A 17,567-nucleotide genomic window follows, 5' to 3' on the forward strand; every position below is an offset into this window, starting at 1 on the left:
CTAAGGGAAAAACACATTCAGTTTGCTATTAGTTTAAGATTCCAACAGAGCTGTATTGCAACACTACCACCCATGAACAACTAGCAGATAGCAAAGCTTTTTATCTCTTGGCCTAACATATGTGATTTTTCTGTAGACACTTTTGCTTTAATATAAGGCATTCAGCATGTTGTTTGCTGTAAAACAAAATGTCTATCAAGAAGTCAAATAAAGGCAAGTAATACAAGTCACTGCAGAAAGCAAACATCGCAGAGTTTGCTGTTGCCATAAAAATAAGTAAGGAATTGTTTTCTCAGTATTCATCTGTGGAAGTCTGAGCAAGGCACTCACCAAAGGGAAAAAAAGAAAGACAGAGCCTTCATCCTACCAAAATGCAGTCTAGCTTGTTCTTCATTTTGGAACTGTTTCTTTAGTACTGCATTCAAAACATAGTTAGTATGGTGACAATTCCACAGTACAAATAAATGCAAATAAAATAATGCTTACTAAAGGGAGGAGCATTGCAACAGGCCATCTCTACAACTTTTATGAATGGAATTCCTTATCAGTTGCCCATTAATATTCTCATGAGTGGCCTTCGCTGATGTCTTGTTCAACCATAGATTGACTATGTAATGCTAAGACTCATGGGGCTGCTCTGCACAGAAGCACAGACAGACTACTAACTATTCTCTTATAAAATAGGTGATGGCTCTGAATTGAATTTCACATGGCTGGGTCTTTTTCATTCTTTGATACAGTCTATACTGGTATTCTGCACTGGCTGATTTTTCATCTTTCCATTACAGCTCAAATTTTCACTGCCTTGATATATCCTAGATAGACACAAGACATATTATTCTAGCAAAGATCTCCACACAACTCAGGGATTCAGAGGGAATTTAGTGAATGCATTTGAGGTCTGAATTTGGCTGAACGTGCACACATCATCTTTTGATATCGCCTCAGAGGCAGAACAGCTCATGCTTTGGATTGGACCTCTGGTGATGCCTGGAGTATCCTTCATGCTCCTGATGAAAAGAAAGGGCCTCTTGATAAAGAGAAGGAGCAGTTACTTGAAGATGATTCTTTGAAGTTCAATGTCAGGCCAACCAAACTGAGAGTCATTAGGCCTGGTTGCTAAGTGAAAAGTAACACACAGTGATGTTAAAACGCTGCTCTCTTATTTGGGTCTTGATCCATCGCACTTCTTAAGTATGAGTTTAACCATAGGTTACTTTGAAGTCTCCTTGAAATAAATAGGCCTACTGAAGCTGTGTAAAGCCTAAAGAAACCTGAAGTAATGCTTTGGACTGGATCTACTGGCCCAATACACTCTCATAGAAGAATGACTCTTTTATCAGCTTAGTTCCTCCATAAGAGAGGATTTACAATTTTTAGCCCAGCCAGGGTTGTGCTATTCCTCTTTCATGACTAGCAATCCTAACCCTTTACCTCCCTTGTCTGCCTTTCTGGAGAACTGCTGCTGAATCATGGTGGGAGTGGAGCTCACCTAGCTGTGTTAGGCTTCTATATACGAAATGACAGATAGGTCTAAGAGAGGTCCTATCATGTAGTATTATTTTCTTCATTAGAAAGCAGAAATGTGATGTTTTCATGACTTCAGTTGAACTTTATTGTTTCTAGTCCCTTAACAAAAAAATATTTTTAACAAGGCAAATAAATTTTGCAGCTTTTTATCTTCCCAACAAGCTGTGGCCAGCTATGTAACACACTATTTTGACCACGAACTTCGTCATCTTTTCCTCTGGTTTATACAGAAACTTATGGATAACAAATAAAGTTTCCCTTTATTGCAGAAGGGTGGAGGAATAAAACAAATAAATCTACTGTGTCTAGTTCTGGGCCCCTCAGTTTAAGAAAGACATTGAGACACTTGAACGTGTCCAGAGAAGGGCAACAAGGCTGGGGAGAGGCCTCGAGCACAAGCCCTGTGAGGAGAGGCTGAGGGAGCTGAGATTGTTTAGCCTGGAGAAGATGAGGCTCAGAGGAGACTTTATTGCTGTCCATGACTACCTGAAGGGTGGTTGTAGCCAAGAGGGGATTGGTCTCTTCTCCCAAGCAACCCGCACCAGAACAAGAGGACACAGTCTCAAGCTGTGCCAGGGGAAGTTTAGGCTTGCAATGAGGAGAAAGTTCTTCACAGAGAGAGTTGTTAGCCATTGGAATGTGCTGCCCAGGGAGGTGGTGGAGTCAGCGTCCCTGGAGGTGTTCAAGAGGGGACTGGATGTGGCACTTGGTGCCATGGTTTAGTCATGAGGTCTGTGGTGACAGGTTGGACTTGATGATCTTTGAGGTCTCTTCCAACCTTGCTGATTCTGTGATTCTGTAATAAGAATTAATAAAAACCAAAAGCATATCTGAGCAGGCTGCCATAATTACAGCTTGCTTGGCATGCCTGTCCTCAGGATGAACTGATGTGTGGCCTGGAATAAAAAATGTTTTTACTGTTCTTTGCTTCTCACTCTGTGGATTCAGCTGTTTAGATCAGGCTAATTTTCAGCTGAAGAAGCTGAAGCACTTCTGTTCTCCCTGAAGGTTCTCTCATTTGTTTAAAAACTGGTGGCAAACCATTGACTGCTGCATTTGTTTCAAAGAGAGCAATCATGAGGGAGAAGAGTTATAGCTGGAAAACTCCAACATGCAAACTCCCAAGGTCCTTTCCTGAAACAACAAATAGTTTCACAAGTGGTAAAACTTCATATGGTTTCCAGGAATTCACTTCTCAGCTGAAGCAGAGGATAAGCTCATCAGGTTATGCTCCATGGGATTGAGGAGGGCGTATGGCTTGTCATAAAGCATGTCAGAATATGGTATTGTGCTTTTCAGCCTCTACTGCTGTATCAAGGTTGTTGAGGTTGACCACTTCTACAAAGAAGCAAACTTAGATATGGGCTAACACCTAAAGAATTGAGAATAAAATTCCAGAAACCTTATATTAGTTATTAGCAAGTAGTAATTGCCTTTAGGGTTTTTTTCAGGTTTGAGGGTTTTTTATTATTTTAGTGAAGAAATTAATTGTCTATTGAATAATGATGATAAAAGTTTACTTCTTTCTGTAGCAGGTAAGTCATGACCGGGAGTAGTTTTAACAAGAATGCATTGATACATTGCTAAAGCTTGCAAGTAAACACTGGGTGAAATTTCTGGTTTGGAATCTTGCTGCTCATGCAGCATAGTGTTTAGAGAACTTGCCCTAGCTGAGGGAGAAATATTGGATCTGCTGGGCACCCATGGTGAGGAAAGGGAGACAAGTAACAATTTTCTGAACATTGAGCTGAACTTTCCAGTTCCCAGTCTGACACTCAGCTGCCCTCCATGTAGGAAGAGGGAGGCAAGTGCTTCTGAAAATGTGGATGCTTTGAAGCACTTAAATATGAGCTCCTCTAGCTTGGACAGCTGGACTACCATGTATACCATTATGTTTAAAATCAGTGGTTAGGAAAGAATGAAGAGGCAAAGAAAAGAGAGATTAGTTCAGATAAATAAAATATAGAGCAAGCTGCTTCCCAGTCAGTGCAGACTCTGCCGGGAATTGCCTCAGTGCAAAGGATGTCTCCCAACTTCTTCCCACTCATCTTCCTTATGAAATAGTTTTCCTTCCCCAGTCCAAGGATGTCTTTGTAGCTCCTGCCATCAAGAATATCCCCTTTCTGTGTACAGTTTAAAGGGCCCTTTTGCCTTATGACTTAACACCTACATTTATTGCTTGTGGAATGATTTTATGTTCTTTTGAGTAATTGTGACAGGCAGTGTATTACCCACTGTCGTCTTTTATTTACTCCCATAAAGCATTATGGAGTACAGTCAGTATGGGACATTCAGGACACTGTATAGTACTGCACTGTGACATGGGACACTTTCAGTGCCTTTCCATTTGCCTACATCACTTCTCAATCAGGTTTCTTCCTGGTTTCCTCCTGGCTTCCATGAGTTCCCCCCGGCTTCCATGAGTTCCCCCCATGTATCTGATGAGAGCGAGAAGTACGGAAGTTATTCACATCTCCACAAATGTTTCCCAAATGCTTGATGATTCATGAGGGGCCAACCTCCAGAGACCAAGTTTGGGCAAGTTAAGTGTGCAAAATCCCACAGAAAATCCCTTTAGAAAACTCCAGTGATTTTGATTACAGTCCTGGCCACACCACTTCAGGTGGTTATTTAGTGCATGGGGAGAGAAGTAAGAAGGAATCGAGCTGTTTCAGAGTTCCAGAAGATCCACTCTGGTGTCAGGTGAAGGGTCTGAATGATTCTGCATTTCATCCCATGTGAGTTATAGAAGTGCCAGTTTTATCCACTCTCATCAAACATAGAATCATAGAATGGGTGAGGGCCACAGAAATGTTGCAGTTGTTGGAAAGTGTGGACTGCTGGCAGAGCAATGACTTTGGTTCTTTAATCAAATGAAAGAGGGGAACACCAGTCTTATTACAAGCGGCCATGTTCTTGCCACTGTTCTTGGCTAAGTGAGGGGATGTGTGGTTCATAGAATCACAGAATCAATAAGGTTGGAAAAGACCTCAGAGATCATCCAGTCCAACCTATCACCCAACACCTCATGATTAATGAAACCATGGCTTCGAGTGCCATGTCCAGTCCCCTCTTGAACACCTCCAGGGATGGTGACTCCCTGGGCAGCCCGTTCCAATGGCCAATCACTCTTTCTTTGAAGAACTTTCTCCTCACCTCGAGCCTTTATTCCTTTATGGGAAAGGCATATCTTCAAGCTGTAATACTTTTATGTCCTCAACTTTGCATATGTATATAAAATGGAATTACATAAAACATGTATAAATGTAAATGTATGTAAAAAAATGCAGACACATATTTTTTTAAATGTTATTGTAGTATTGCCAAAGTATTGTCTCCCCCTGCTTCTCTCCAACTTGTCCTTGTGGAGTCACCATCCCTGGAGGTGTTCAAGAGGGGATTGGACGTGGCACTTAGTCATGAGGTCTGTGGTGACAGGTTGGTCTCGATGATCTTTGAGGTCTCTTCCAACCTTGGTGATACTGTGATACTGTCCTCTATAAGGATTTTATAAGTACTGCTTTTGCCATGATAGAAGTAGCAAGTCACTGTGCTTTGATTTTCAGACTTTTGAACATGTACAGCTCAGTCTCTCCATTCACCTGTTCAACTGGGATACTGTGGAGCTGTGCCAGCCATTGCATTTCAGCACTGACCTTGCTCTGCTGTGATTGACTTACTGTTAGAGGAGCCCAGAGATTCAGAGCTTAAGTTAAATAAAAAGCCATGACAGAGCCTGTCTTGTTGGGGTACAGTAATGCTGGTAGCATACTTTTTCAGCTGGTGTGCTAAGCGCACAGGTTTGTTGTTTGGGGATGTATAAATGAGCACATTTGAAATATAGATTGCAGTCCCTAGCACTTCAATCTCAGCAGTGGAGAACTCCAGCATAAAGCCTGTACTAGGACTGCCTGGGAAAAGCAAACCTTTCCTTCAGAATCTTGAACCACGTTGAACCACTCAGTGAAATGTGTGCTGTTAGTGGGAAAATGGCAAGGGCTTGTGGCCCAAGAAAGAAGGGCAAAGTACTCTCAGGTATGTGGTGAGTTCTGACATGCTTTACTGCAGTAACTTTTGTTCTAATGTAGGGAATGTTTGTTTCATTCAAAAGTGCAGAATTTGCTTTCATCGAAATTTTTGTTGGACGTCTTGGACACAGTCCTGTGAAATATCTCTTGTCCTCTTGGTTGTACTGAGTGTTTTCAGAGTCCAAATGTCCTCAGCATTTCAGCAGAAGCTCAGAAGTGTTGGCTGGACATTTTGTATCATTGCAGATTAGGGGGGGGAAAAAAATACAGAAGTGTCTAAAAGTAGAAAGCAGGCTTCAGTATAAATTTTCATGATGAAAATGCAATAAAACTGAAAAGTGACTGAATTGTAACTTTTCCAATGCAAATTGGTTGGTCAGAACAGCACAGCACAAATGAAAACTGGCTAGTTCTGCCCTTTGTGAGCTATGGCATCAGGGCTATATTTGCTTAAGAGCGGGTGGCTCAACGTGTGAGAACATTGCAGTTTGAATGAAGGCATTGCAGAAAAATGTCACAAATAAATCTTTGGAGATAGTTCTTACAGGAAACCCAGACTTCTATTTTCTAAGTTTCAGGTTGTTTGGAAGCTAGAATTATTACCCTGTCGTAAGGATACAAGGAACTGCTGACACACAACCACACTGTGCTTACAGCTACATGCAGGGAGGTATTTATGCCCAGGAACCAGTGAAAAACAAAATAACAAATAGCTGTACCTACCATGAAGTTTGTACCCTTTCTCTAGGTTTCTGTTTTCAATGAACATTTGTGAAACAAATATGTTTCTTCCTTTACATGGAGACCTTAGAAAGCTTCAGTCAAACAGATTTTATTTTAAGAGAGACTTTGATTACTGTGTGACAGATGGCTGTGGCTCTTTGCTTACTTTGGTTCTGTATTCCCAATGTTCGTAGTGTGGCTTGGTGGGGGAAGATTTTCCCTGTTTTGCTCTTGCTGAGTAGCTGGGAGAAGATTTTTTTACGTCTATTGTTTTAGTGGAACTGGAGGTTGTTCAGGAGGAGGCTGGATGGGGTGCTTGATGCCATGGGTTAGTTGTTTAGGTGGGTTGGATTGGTTGATGGGTTGGACGTGATGATCTTGAAGGTCTCTTCCGACCTGGTCTGGTCTATTCTATTCTATTCTATTCTATTCTATTCTATTCTATTCTATTCTATTCTATTCAGCAGAGTATTGGGGGAGATGTTCCTTTTAAGAGTAGGACACTGGAGTTTAGGTGTTTACATGAAACCATGTTCCCAGTCAGTTGTCAAATATGATCTGTGCAGTTGAGTGACTGACTCAGGACCTGTCCTGGTGTAGGTTCCACCAGCTATGTAGAGAAGAGGTTCATCTTACCCATGTGCAGCTGGCTGTGTGGCACAATACAACTTCTAAGGGACTTTTGCTGGGGGCTGCTGGATGTGCTGCTCGACCTCCCTGTCTTTGTGGAGGCCAGGAAGAAAATCGTGCTGTGTCTTCAATGTCATTAAGTATCTCTCTGTAATTAACTGAATTGAGTCCAATATCACAACACACAACGTGGGAGACACGGAGAGATGTGTCACAGGTGAAGGCTCAGATCTGAGCATCTTAACTGGAAGTTGAACCCTGACATGATCTGCTGGTTAATTCTAATCCTCAAAATTCCATCATGCTAAAGCTGTCAGTGCATGAAAGAATAGCTCTTTTCAGTTCTGTGGTACTGGAAGCCAAATTTCAGTATCAGTAACATCTGGACAATGCAAGTTCATGGTGAAACTGAGAAGTCATTTTAACTTCTAGGGAACTGGATCTGGCCACCGTTCCTCTTATTCTTGGAGCCAAGGATTTACAGCAGCTAAGGCTTTACCTCAGTATAAGAAAACTTCAGGAGCAACTGAGTATTTGCTCAGGCAGAAGTTGTGAAATTATAATTAAGTAAAGACTTGACCAATTATCTTGAATTAATAAAATGATTGCTGGGACAATCTTTGACTTCAGTAGGGTCGGTTTTAAGCATGGAACAGCAATTTGTGTTAATGATCCATTAACAGCAAATGATTCACACCATATAAATAAATCAAAATGTGCCCTAACACGTGCTTCTGGAGGAAACACTTAAGCACAATAAACAAACTTAGACTCACTCACAGCTACTTTCTTCCAGCCTCTTGTTGCTGTTTTTGTTCAAAGGGCATTTCTCCCCAGAGCATCAAATTTTGGGGAGCAGGTCTGTTTACCTTTTTTGCTTCCCTCTGTCTCACTGCATTATTCTCAAGCTTGTAGCATTCATTAAAAGGTAAATTCTGTTTTAAAACCAAAATAGAAATATGTAATTAATATCAGTGTAAAAAGAATGCATTTATCATAAAATAAAGAGTCTATGTATTTGAGCACTGTGGTTCTTGTTGTTTATAGGGGGGGGTAAATGAAGAGAAAATGCACTGTACTTCATATTTAATAGTAAACTGCTCCTAGGCTCAACTTGCTATAGTATTTAACTGCAAACAATTTCTGCTGTGTTATAAACTGTTGTGTTTTTTGCCTTCCTGTAACTGGAGCAACATACTAATTTCTACAAGTTGTGACTACTAACAGAGAGCAATCACCTCACAGACTTGTACCGAAAAGAAGAGAGCATCAGCGTGGCAGGGAACGGCTGCATCCACAGTCCTCGCTTCCCCAGCAGTTACCCTAGGAACCTCCTGTTGACGTGGCGGCTCCACTCCCCGGAGAGCACCAGAATCCAGTTGGCTTTTGATAACCAGTTTGGACTGGAGGAACCTGAAAATGATATCTGCAGGTAAGCGGTGAGAGGAAGTTTGCAAGGGCCTTCTTAATACAACTTTTGTGCTTGAGGATGTGGCCACTGACAAGAGACTACAAACTGAAATGTGAGGTTTGGTTTTGCAGTCTCCTGGTTTTGGTGGCAGACCTCTCTGGCTGGATGGCACTGCTTTGAGGACAAACCTCCAAGGGTCCTTTCCAACCCAAATTGGTCTTTGAGTTTATAAGTAAACTGAGCTGTCCTGTACTTGAAACAGTTTTGGCAGGTCTTAGTCCTATAGTGTTTTAAGCATAAGGCACTTTCATGCATGAATCCAGCTACCTGGCAAGTCAGATACTACTTTAATAGGATGTTGTCCTCTCTCACCTCAGCTAGGCAAACCCCATCTTTTTCAGTAAATGAAAGGCTCTGGGGGCTTTGAGTGAGTAAGTATGTGTTTATCTGAGGGACAGATGAAAATGCATTGAAAAATATAACTGTTATTAAAATTGTCTTTATTGTTACTCTTCATTGGTATGATTTCTCTTTAAACCTTTAAATATAAATTCACAAACATCAGCATACTCTGCATATTGATGTATCTAATAAAGTTACATCTGCTATGTCCCAATTGCTTTGGTTTCCCCTTTTCACACAGAAGTGACCATAAACTCAGTTGATCTGACTGATTAACCCAGGTGGATAAACTGCTTTGCTTTAACAGAGCACAGAGGCAAATCTTCCCAAGATTCACTAAATCAGTATACATCCACAGGGTTTTTGTTTATGTTTCTTTTATGCAGCTATCTGTGCTGCAGGAGAGAACAGGCTTAGGATTCCCATGTGCTCTGAAAGGCAGATTGCTGTGATGCTACTTACGTAAAACGCTTAAGTCTCAGCTTCCAGCTCTTTGCCTGATCATGTTGCTACGTTCACCTTATCTGTGCAGAGAACTGGGTTGTTAGGCTTGCTGCACACCCAGCCTCTGCTTATCTTATCTTCTTTGTCAATTAATTTGCATTTATAGGGTTTGGCAGCTCTGCAAGGTTTTACGGAGTGGATTTTTTTTCCCCTGTTTGGCTTTGTTAATTTTCAGTGGTACCAATGGAGAGAACCATTTCTGCAGGTTTGCTTTCCATTTAGTAATAAAATGAAAAAAAAACAGCCTCAAACTGGCTCTCCTTCCCTGTGCCTGGGTGATCTTGGCAGGTGCTGCTTTGTTCTGGCACTCTTGGTCCAAGATCAGCAGCAGAGTCAGTAATGGCAGTTACCTCCTAGCACTGCAAACGCTTTCCCAGATTGAGAGCCTAATGAATACAGGAGCAGCCTGTTAATATTTACATAGTGAATAAACTGTGGCTGACCTTAAAGCATCGCAACTTTGAAACAGAGGGTAATTTACTGTGGATAAAAAGGTGAAGAATTCTGTCAAGAGCCATGAAAGGTGGTGGCAGGGTGAGGGGAAGTCAAGCTGTTACCGGCATTATGGGTTTGGGGACCATCTTGGAAGACAGTCTGCTACTTCTTCCAGAGCAGCTAATTTAGGCTGCAGAAAGAAGCAGAGACCTTCCATCATCCATATTGTCCATGGAAACTGGAGAGATATCACATTCTTTTCTGCAGTAAAGCTTTCACTGGCACTCCTGGAAGACCTTTATTTGGGTAGCGTTGCTTCCAGAGTGAGGAATTTCTCAGGCAGACAGCTCGTGATGGCTTTAAGCCTGTTAAGTACTGTGTGCGTAGTTAGGCTTTTTGCTAATGCTCAGTATGTCCTTTCTGCAACTTCAGTCCCTGACAATCCCTGCAGTGCTGCTTTAGAGGGACAGCCAGAAATGTTTTAATTGAATGCTGAGAGCTGAGCATGTGCTTGAACACTGTGCATATTGGACAAGTAATTTCAGGACCTCTGCACCTTCCCTTCCTTTTGTACTTGCTTCTGACCATTCACTTTTATTTTTTCACAAACTTCCTGGTGTTTTCTTTCAATTTTTCATTAAAACTAATTGTTGTAATTTGCATACTATTAAGACCAAACTGATTGAAATTCATCCAGGCTGAGGAATGAAAAGGTATGCTAGTGCAGAGCTGTTTTGGAAGGAGGGGAAATATCCAAGGTTTTACAGATGTTTCTAGAAGTGCTGTTAATATTTCCACAGGCACATAATAAGAGACAATTCTGAAAAGTAATTAAATTATCCAGCCTCTTAGGCTCCTTGGATGCACAGAAATAACCAAGACAGCACCTACTGTGTCCAGTTCTGGGCCCCTCAGTTTAAGAAGGACATTGAGACACTTGAACATGTCCAGAGAAGGACAACAAGCCTGGTGGGAGGCCTTGAGCACAAGCCCTATGAGGAGAGGCTGAGGGAGCTGGGATTGGTTAGCCTGGAGAAGAGGAGGCTCAGGGGAGACCTTATTGCTCTCTACAACCACCTGAAGGGTGGTTATAGCCAAGAGGGGATTGGTCTCTTCTCCCAGGCAATCAACACCCTGAACAAGAGGACACAGTCTCAAGCTGCACCAGGGGAAGTTTAGGCTGGAGGTGAGAAGAAAGTTCTTCACAGAGAGAGTTGTTAGCCATTGGAATGGGCTACCCAGGAAGGTGGTGGAGTCACCATCCCTGGAGGTGTTCAAGAGGGGACTGGATGTGGCACTTGGTGCCATGGTTTAGTCATGGGGTCTGTGGTGACAGGTTGGACTTGATGATCTTTGAGGTCTCTTCCAACCTTGGTGATTCTGTGTGTGTTTCTGTGAAAGCCTCTGCTTCTGGAAGTAGAAATCATCCCTGAAAGCCTCTGCATTTGCCTTGGTTTTACTAGCAGTTAGTCTGGCTCCTGGCCTTAAAAGTTTGGGAGGCCAGTCAGGAGAGTGTCCACCACAGCATACAAGGTTATCTTATGCTGAGAACTCTGCAACCCCTCATTTCAGAATGAGTGTTTGCTGGCACTCATGCATCCAGAACCAGTGGTAGATGTTTTCATGGGCAGCACAGAGTTCTGCCCAGGTACCACATCCCTCACCGTGAGGGAGTGGGAACAGAGGATGGTTGAGAGAGCATGAAACAAATTTACCTCTGACTGGAACTAAACTTTGTCATGTTGAAAAAAAAAAAAAACACACACAAAAAAACCCACAATAAAACCAAACAAAAAAAACAAACCAACCCAACCTTTGGGCAGCTTTCAGTGATTTGGTTATGGTCAATCTGTTGATTTTCTGTTCTGTGCAATTTAGGGCTGGTGTATATAAAAGCAGCAGTGCTGACATTCTCAAGCCACATAGTATTTATACTGTTTCACATGGGCTCTCAACTGAAAAAGAAAAGCAGATCTGTTATTTACAGAGCTATTCAGCTCCCACAACTGAGCAGAGAGGTGGGTGCTTGGCCCGCAGATCCAGAGCCAGGGAGCAGCACATTGCTAGTAAGAACCAGTGAGCAGCCTTAAACCCCTCTTTGGAAGAAGCACATGCTTTGATAATATAAATCTTTCCTGGTAAAGACCTCCAAGGGTTTATGGCTAAACTGTACTGTGAGGGGGGCAACTCTTGCCATATCTTGTTGCTTGCACTCAACCTGCTAGTCCTGTCATCGCCTCTCCCTTGCTGGCCACAATGTATGGAACCTTTGCTTGCACTCAACCTGCCAGTTCTGTCATCACCTCTCCCTTGCTGGCCACAATGTATGGAGCCTAAGCCTGGCTCCACGGATATCAGAGGACTGGCTTTCTCATAGGCATTGTGAGATCAGGACTTTGTGCTATGCCTCCCTTGTTCTCCAGCTCAATGAATTAACGAATGACCCAAGCTAGAGAACACACAGGCTGCAGCAGTGTCACTGTGTCCTCTCATCTCTGGGGTTTAGTGTCTGCTGCTCCTGGCAGCACCTTATTTGAGCTCAGGGCGCCATGATTGTGGCATAGGTGCCTGATCAAGGTGTGACCTTGCATAGGGCAAGATGTGCTGTTGCTTTTCCCATGGGGACAGCACCCACACAAACAGCAGAGCAGTTCCTTCCCTGGCAGGTAGAGTACCAGCCTGCCCTTTTCTGCTTGAAAGCTTGAAATGAGTCTTTCCAAGCTATCTAGCAGAAGCACCATTCCACCTACAAAGAAGGTCCTAAAAAGCACCTTTCAGCAGCATACACTACCCTGCATCCCTCCAGCATCTCCCTTTGATCCTGGCACAGTGGCAGCCCAGCTTCAAGCCCTCTGATAAGCACAGCAGGAAGGAGCCAGTATCTGCAGCTTCAGGGAGCTGGGAGACCACCACAAAGTGAACAAATGCTTGCAGCTGCTCAACTTGGGCAGCCTGCCTTAAATAATATTTTATCAGATCTCTAAATAATTTATCCACCACATTAAATGCAATGTGTATGTTTGCTGTGTACTAAGCACATGCACGTGCCTCCCACTGCTATTTTAACATGGTAGAAAATACTGTCTGTCATGTTCCAGAAGACTAAAACTCAGTCACTTGAGCACTCAAGCAGTAGCTTGAAACTTAGTGGGTTTTGTACTGCATGAGCCTGTCCACCATTTGTAATATTTAGGCAGATGCTTTGTAGTGGAGAACTAGAAATAGTTGTCTTTGTGTGTCCAGCTGTATTCCTGTCTATTCTTATTTCCCATCTGGAGTGCTGAGCCCAATTGTGGAGTCCCTATTACAAGAAGGATCTGGATGTGCTGGGACGTGTCCAGAGAAGGGCCACAAGGATGATCAGAGGGCTGGAGCACCTCTCCTATGAGGACAGACTGAAGGAGTTGGGGCTGTTCAGTCTGCAGAAGAGAAGGCTCTGAGAAGACCTTATTGTGGTCCTCCAGTATCTGAAGGGGGCCTACAAGAAAGCTGGGGAGGGACTTTTTAGGGTGCCAGGTAATGATAGGACTAGGAGGAATGGAAGGAAACTAGAAATGGGTAGATTCAGATTGGATGTTAGGAAGAAGTTCTTCCCCATGAGGGTGGTGAGACACTGGAACAGGTTGCCCAGGGAGGTGGTGGAAGCCTCATCCCTGGAGGGTTTTAAGGCCAGCAACCTGATGTAGTGTGAGTTGAACTATCTTCTGTAGCCAGAGCTATCAAAAAATAATCTTTCAAACTGGTTCCTAGGTATGACTTTGTGGAACTGGAAGATGTATCAGAGACCAGCACAGTTATACGAGGACGGTGGTGTGGACACAAGGAGGTACCCCCAAGAATAACATCAAGAACAAATCAGATAAAGATAACCTTCAAATCTGATGACTACTTTGTGGCTAAACCTGGATTCAAGATTTGTTACTCCCTTGTGGTAAGTCACTTATCTGTGTCATGGATGACAGACAGATTGCAGTGTAAAAGAGCATCAGTGCTTGAAGATTAGATGGTGCAGCTAACTGCACTGGATCAAAACATTAATTGACTGAAACTATTGTCATTCCAGCAACTACATTAATGCAGATCAAAGTATTTATTGCATTCTGTCATTAAATATAAAATAAAGTCAAGGCCAGGCCAGGATTTACACTAATACCACGTTTCAGAAACACCAACACATTCTACACTTAGATTGCACTCCCAGTGCTTTGACAGATGCTGCAGAAACAGCAAAGAAATGGCTGTTCTAGGAACTCCTTTGTTCATTTGAGGTCAAATAAAAATACCTCGAGGGGTTATGGCCTAGATTCTGAGTTAGATGCAGAGTACTTTACTCTACAAGCAATAGAATTCTACATACTACACAAAGTACTAAGGCTCAGGCTGTATTTTTAACCATGTGTAAACATGCCTCTTTGTATATGCAGTGGCACCGGCCTTGTGTCACGTACTGTTTCCATGAGATGAAAACTTCCTCTCTGTTTTTGACTTCGGTTTTGCATTTAGGGAGCAGGAATGCTCACTGGTCTAAGCAGATTTGGATACAAAATTTATTCCTTTGTATTGTCCTGATTAATATTATAATGCTTTTGGTGCAGCGTAGCCTGAAAGAGGTAGATTTTGCAAACACTCAGGAAATGGGGTAAGCATTAATTTATTATACTGTCATCATTACATTTTCATATCCATCACACTGCTTATTCCCTTTTTTATTCAATCCACTGTTATTTAACAAGGAGAAGAACGCCTAGAATAGCAATAATGTTAATGCTGTAAGAGAAGAAATCTCATTTCAGCCGCTTGGATTTGCATGCATGTATGCCTGTGTGTGCTAAAAAGAGTCCATAAACAGCACATTGACAGGAAAACTCTGAAGCTATAAAGATTGTGCTCCCTTGCATTTCAATTGTTAGGCTTCTAGTGGAGTAAGCATTTCACTGTGAGTAAATCCTGAGCTCTAATTTACTCTAATTTGAAGGTAGCCTACTAAAACTAAAATTTAGGCAGAACAGCCTGTGAAAGGCCACTGGGCATAAAAATGAGAGAGTGAAGCAGCCTCCCTTTACCCTGCTCATATTTCAGTGTAGCCACAAAAACCTCTGCTGCATTCAGCAAGCTTTATTACAGACCACGTACAGCTAGTCTGATAGTATTGGGCTTTCCAAAAATCAACATTATCAGTCATAAAGGGACAGGACTCTCTGTCCTAGAAAACTCAAAAAAGGCTGGGTTTATGTAATTGCTGGGTTTATGTCATTTCTGGGTTTATGTCATTTCAAAACTATGAGTAAACAGAGAATTTTACAGGCTTGCAAATCCATTCAGAAGAACGCTCTCTGAATGAAATACTATTTTGTTTCTGAGAAGAGAAGCCTACAGGTGATGAGTGGCATCTGTGAGATGGAAGATGATAAGCACTTAACTGATCTTCAGATTCAGAGCTATCCAACCTAAAACTGCAGGATTAATATTCAGCAGCGTCAGCCCTTTTTCAACAGTCCCCACAGTCACTCAGAACTCAGCTCATAGATATGCTGAGCACTGCTGACCTCTGAAGGTGGAATTCATTGTGAGTTTCTAGGCAGCAAACCAGGGACCATTAATGAAGCATGCAAAAACATATGGTATTTCGTATTGGATTAAATGAAAGACCTTTACATTGCCCTTTTTTTTGTCTTTACTTTTGTAACCTTCTCCAAGACAAGGCTAATTCTGGAGCTATCTTGGAAAATGCTGTTATGTTTGGTATTTGGATCTGCAGGGCAGTTATTTGTTTGTCTACCAGATTCTGACTGATAATTTTCCCGAGAAAATTGAAGCAAATGATTTGGAGAGTTCGCTTGAGTTTATTGATCAGCTGCATCTCCTGAGCGTGGTGCCAGAATGGCTGGGTGAATTTCTCACTGTTGCACATGCAGCCAAACAGCCTTGCAGCCTTGCTCTCTGCCCCCCTCATTTATGAATCTTCAAGGAAGTCAGTTAAGTTCACTTCATTTGATGCAGATCAAGTTTTTACTTAGTTCAGCACTCTGCATGAGGCACAAATGAAGCACCGCAGAGCTTAGCAGAAGCATACTTCATTATCTTTGTGTACTTGTGGTTTTGTGTTAACTTCACATTTCAGTGTCATTTAGGGAGACAAAAAGGGATGTTTTTTTTTTATAAAGAAGACATAAATTAGACTTGTATCAATGGAAATCACATTTGCCCTTGTAAACACGGCATGCAGAGTAAACAACCCATGCAGAGTAAGCAACCAGGACTCAATCATGCAGGACAGTGGGATTAGAATTCAAAGTGACTCTGGAAAATTGGGCTGAAAAAACCACAAGGATGACCCTTAAAAGGACAAGGTTGAAAGCTGGACAGATGCCTGGGAGTAATTAGCTGTCCCAATAGAAGATAATGGACAATGGGAGCCGATCTGTGAAATAAAGTCTGACCATCTGAACACAGCATTTAGCAGCTTTTGCTTGCTGAAGTGGATTCCTTCACCTTCCTCCTCCTCTCCCTGCATCCTCTGCCTCTTGGCACCTCTGCCTTTGCCCTCTCTGTGAGTCTGAGGGAGTAGAAAGGCTCAAGAGGAAGAAGTGAGAGTGATTTTGGGTGGAAGGGGCAGATCCAACATGTTGTTTCCTGTCTGTGATCCAATCTTTCCCCATGAAGCCATAGAACTCCCTGGGGTATGAGCTTCAGGATAGACCTGACTCCAGGAACTTATTGGTGAATTGAGTGTGCTTCACTGCTAATCCCAAATTGAATAAGTGTTAATAGTGTCCTGATATGGCTGGAAAAATCACTCCTACACTGTACTGTCTCTGATGGTGCAGAAGTAGGTAAGTATGCTCAGCTGATGTCTGGTCTCTGTGAACACTTCACATTCAAACCCCCCAGATGCTGCAGTGCAGTTTGTTGGCATAGCCTGGGTACCCACACAGAGGAATGTCTCCCTTGAACCTCTTTAAAAATCATCTTTTTCTTCAAGCTTCACAGACCCAGAGCAAAAATGTTCTGGAGCAAGCCCTGGACAGCTATTAGGCATGAGCCTCACTTAGCTGCAAATTTGTTTGAAATTCCTTCCTGCCATGATCACTTGAAGTGCTTACTTCTCAAACGTTTATTTTTCGCTTTTCTTGATTGAGTTGCCTTAGAAACCTTAGTTTGCAGTATAGAAGGCACTGATTTATTCCAGCCTTTTATTCTCACACTTTATATAATTCCTTCCCCTAAGGACATAGTGTTTCAGCATTTCAGTGGAAATATGTGATACAAAAGAAGGTCTCAGATTACTCACAGAGTTGCTAATGAGAAGGTAGGCACTGTCATGAGAAAGGTCCCTGGGTTGCTCACCTTGAAATGGGTGATGTTGCCACAAATGTTAAATTTCATTCTACTGCTGCTTGCAGTACATTTGCAGGCATCCTGGCCTGTATCAGGAACAGTGTGGCCAGCAGGAGCAAGGAGGTCATGCTGCCCCTGTCCTCAGCACTGATTAGGCCACACCTTGAGTCCTGTGTCCAGTTCTGGGTCCTTCACTTCAGGAAAGATGTTGACTTGCTGGAACGTGTCCAGAGAAGGGCAACAAAGCTGGGGAGGGGTTTGGAGCACAAGCCCTATGAGGGGAGGCTGACGGGGCTGGGGTTGCTTAGCTGGGAGAAGAGGAGGCTCAGGGTGACCTTATTGCTGTCTACAACTCCCTGAAGGGAGGTTGTAGCCAGGTGGGGTTCAGTCTCTTTTCCCAGGCAACCAGCACCAGAAAAAGAGGATACAGTCTCAGTGTCAGGGGAGGTTTAGGCTGGATGTTAGGAAGAAGTTCTTCACAGAAAAAGTGACTGGCCATTGTAATGGGCTGCCCAGGGAGGTGGTGGAGTCATCATCACTGGAGGTGTTTAGGAAGAGACTGGATG

At 42.7% G+C, this 17,567-nt stretch overlaps 1 protein-coding gene across 3 annotated transcripts in view; it reads left to right on the plus strand.

Moving 5' to 3' along the window:
• Positions 1-17,567, plus strand: part of PDGFD (platelet derived growth factor D) — a 161,823-nt gene that overhangs the window by 89,738 nt on the left and 54,518 nt on the right. For 2 of the 3 annotated variants that reach the window (XM_068144979.1, XM_068144995.1), the window contains exons 2-3: positions 8,139-8,343; positions 13,414-13,594. In XM_068144979.1, the coding sequence (XP_068001080.1) occupies positions 8,139-8,343; positions 13,414-13,594 (386 nt within the window). The remainder of the gene's footprint in view (positions 1-8,138; positions 8,344-13,413; positions 13,595-17,567) is intronic. The other variant, XM_068144989.1, reaches the window with a different exon arrangement.

Source organism: Melanerpes formicivorus, unplaced genomic scaffold (assembly GCF_026170545.1).
Source record: "Melanerpes formicivorus ecotype bairdi unplaced genomic scaffold, bMelFor1.0.p_v2 SCAF_1, whole genome shotgun sequence".
In the NCBI taxonomy this organism is placed as follows: domain Eukaryota; kingdom Metazoa; phylum Chordata; class Aves; order Piciformes; family Picidae; genus Melanerpes; species Melanerpes formicivorus.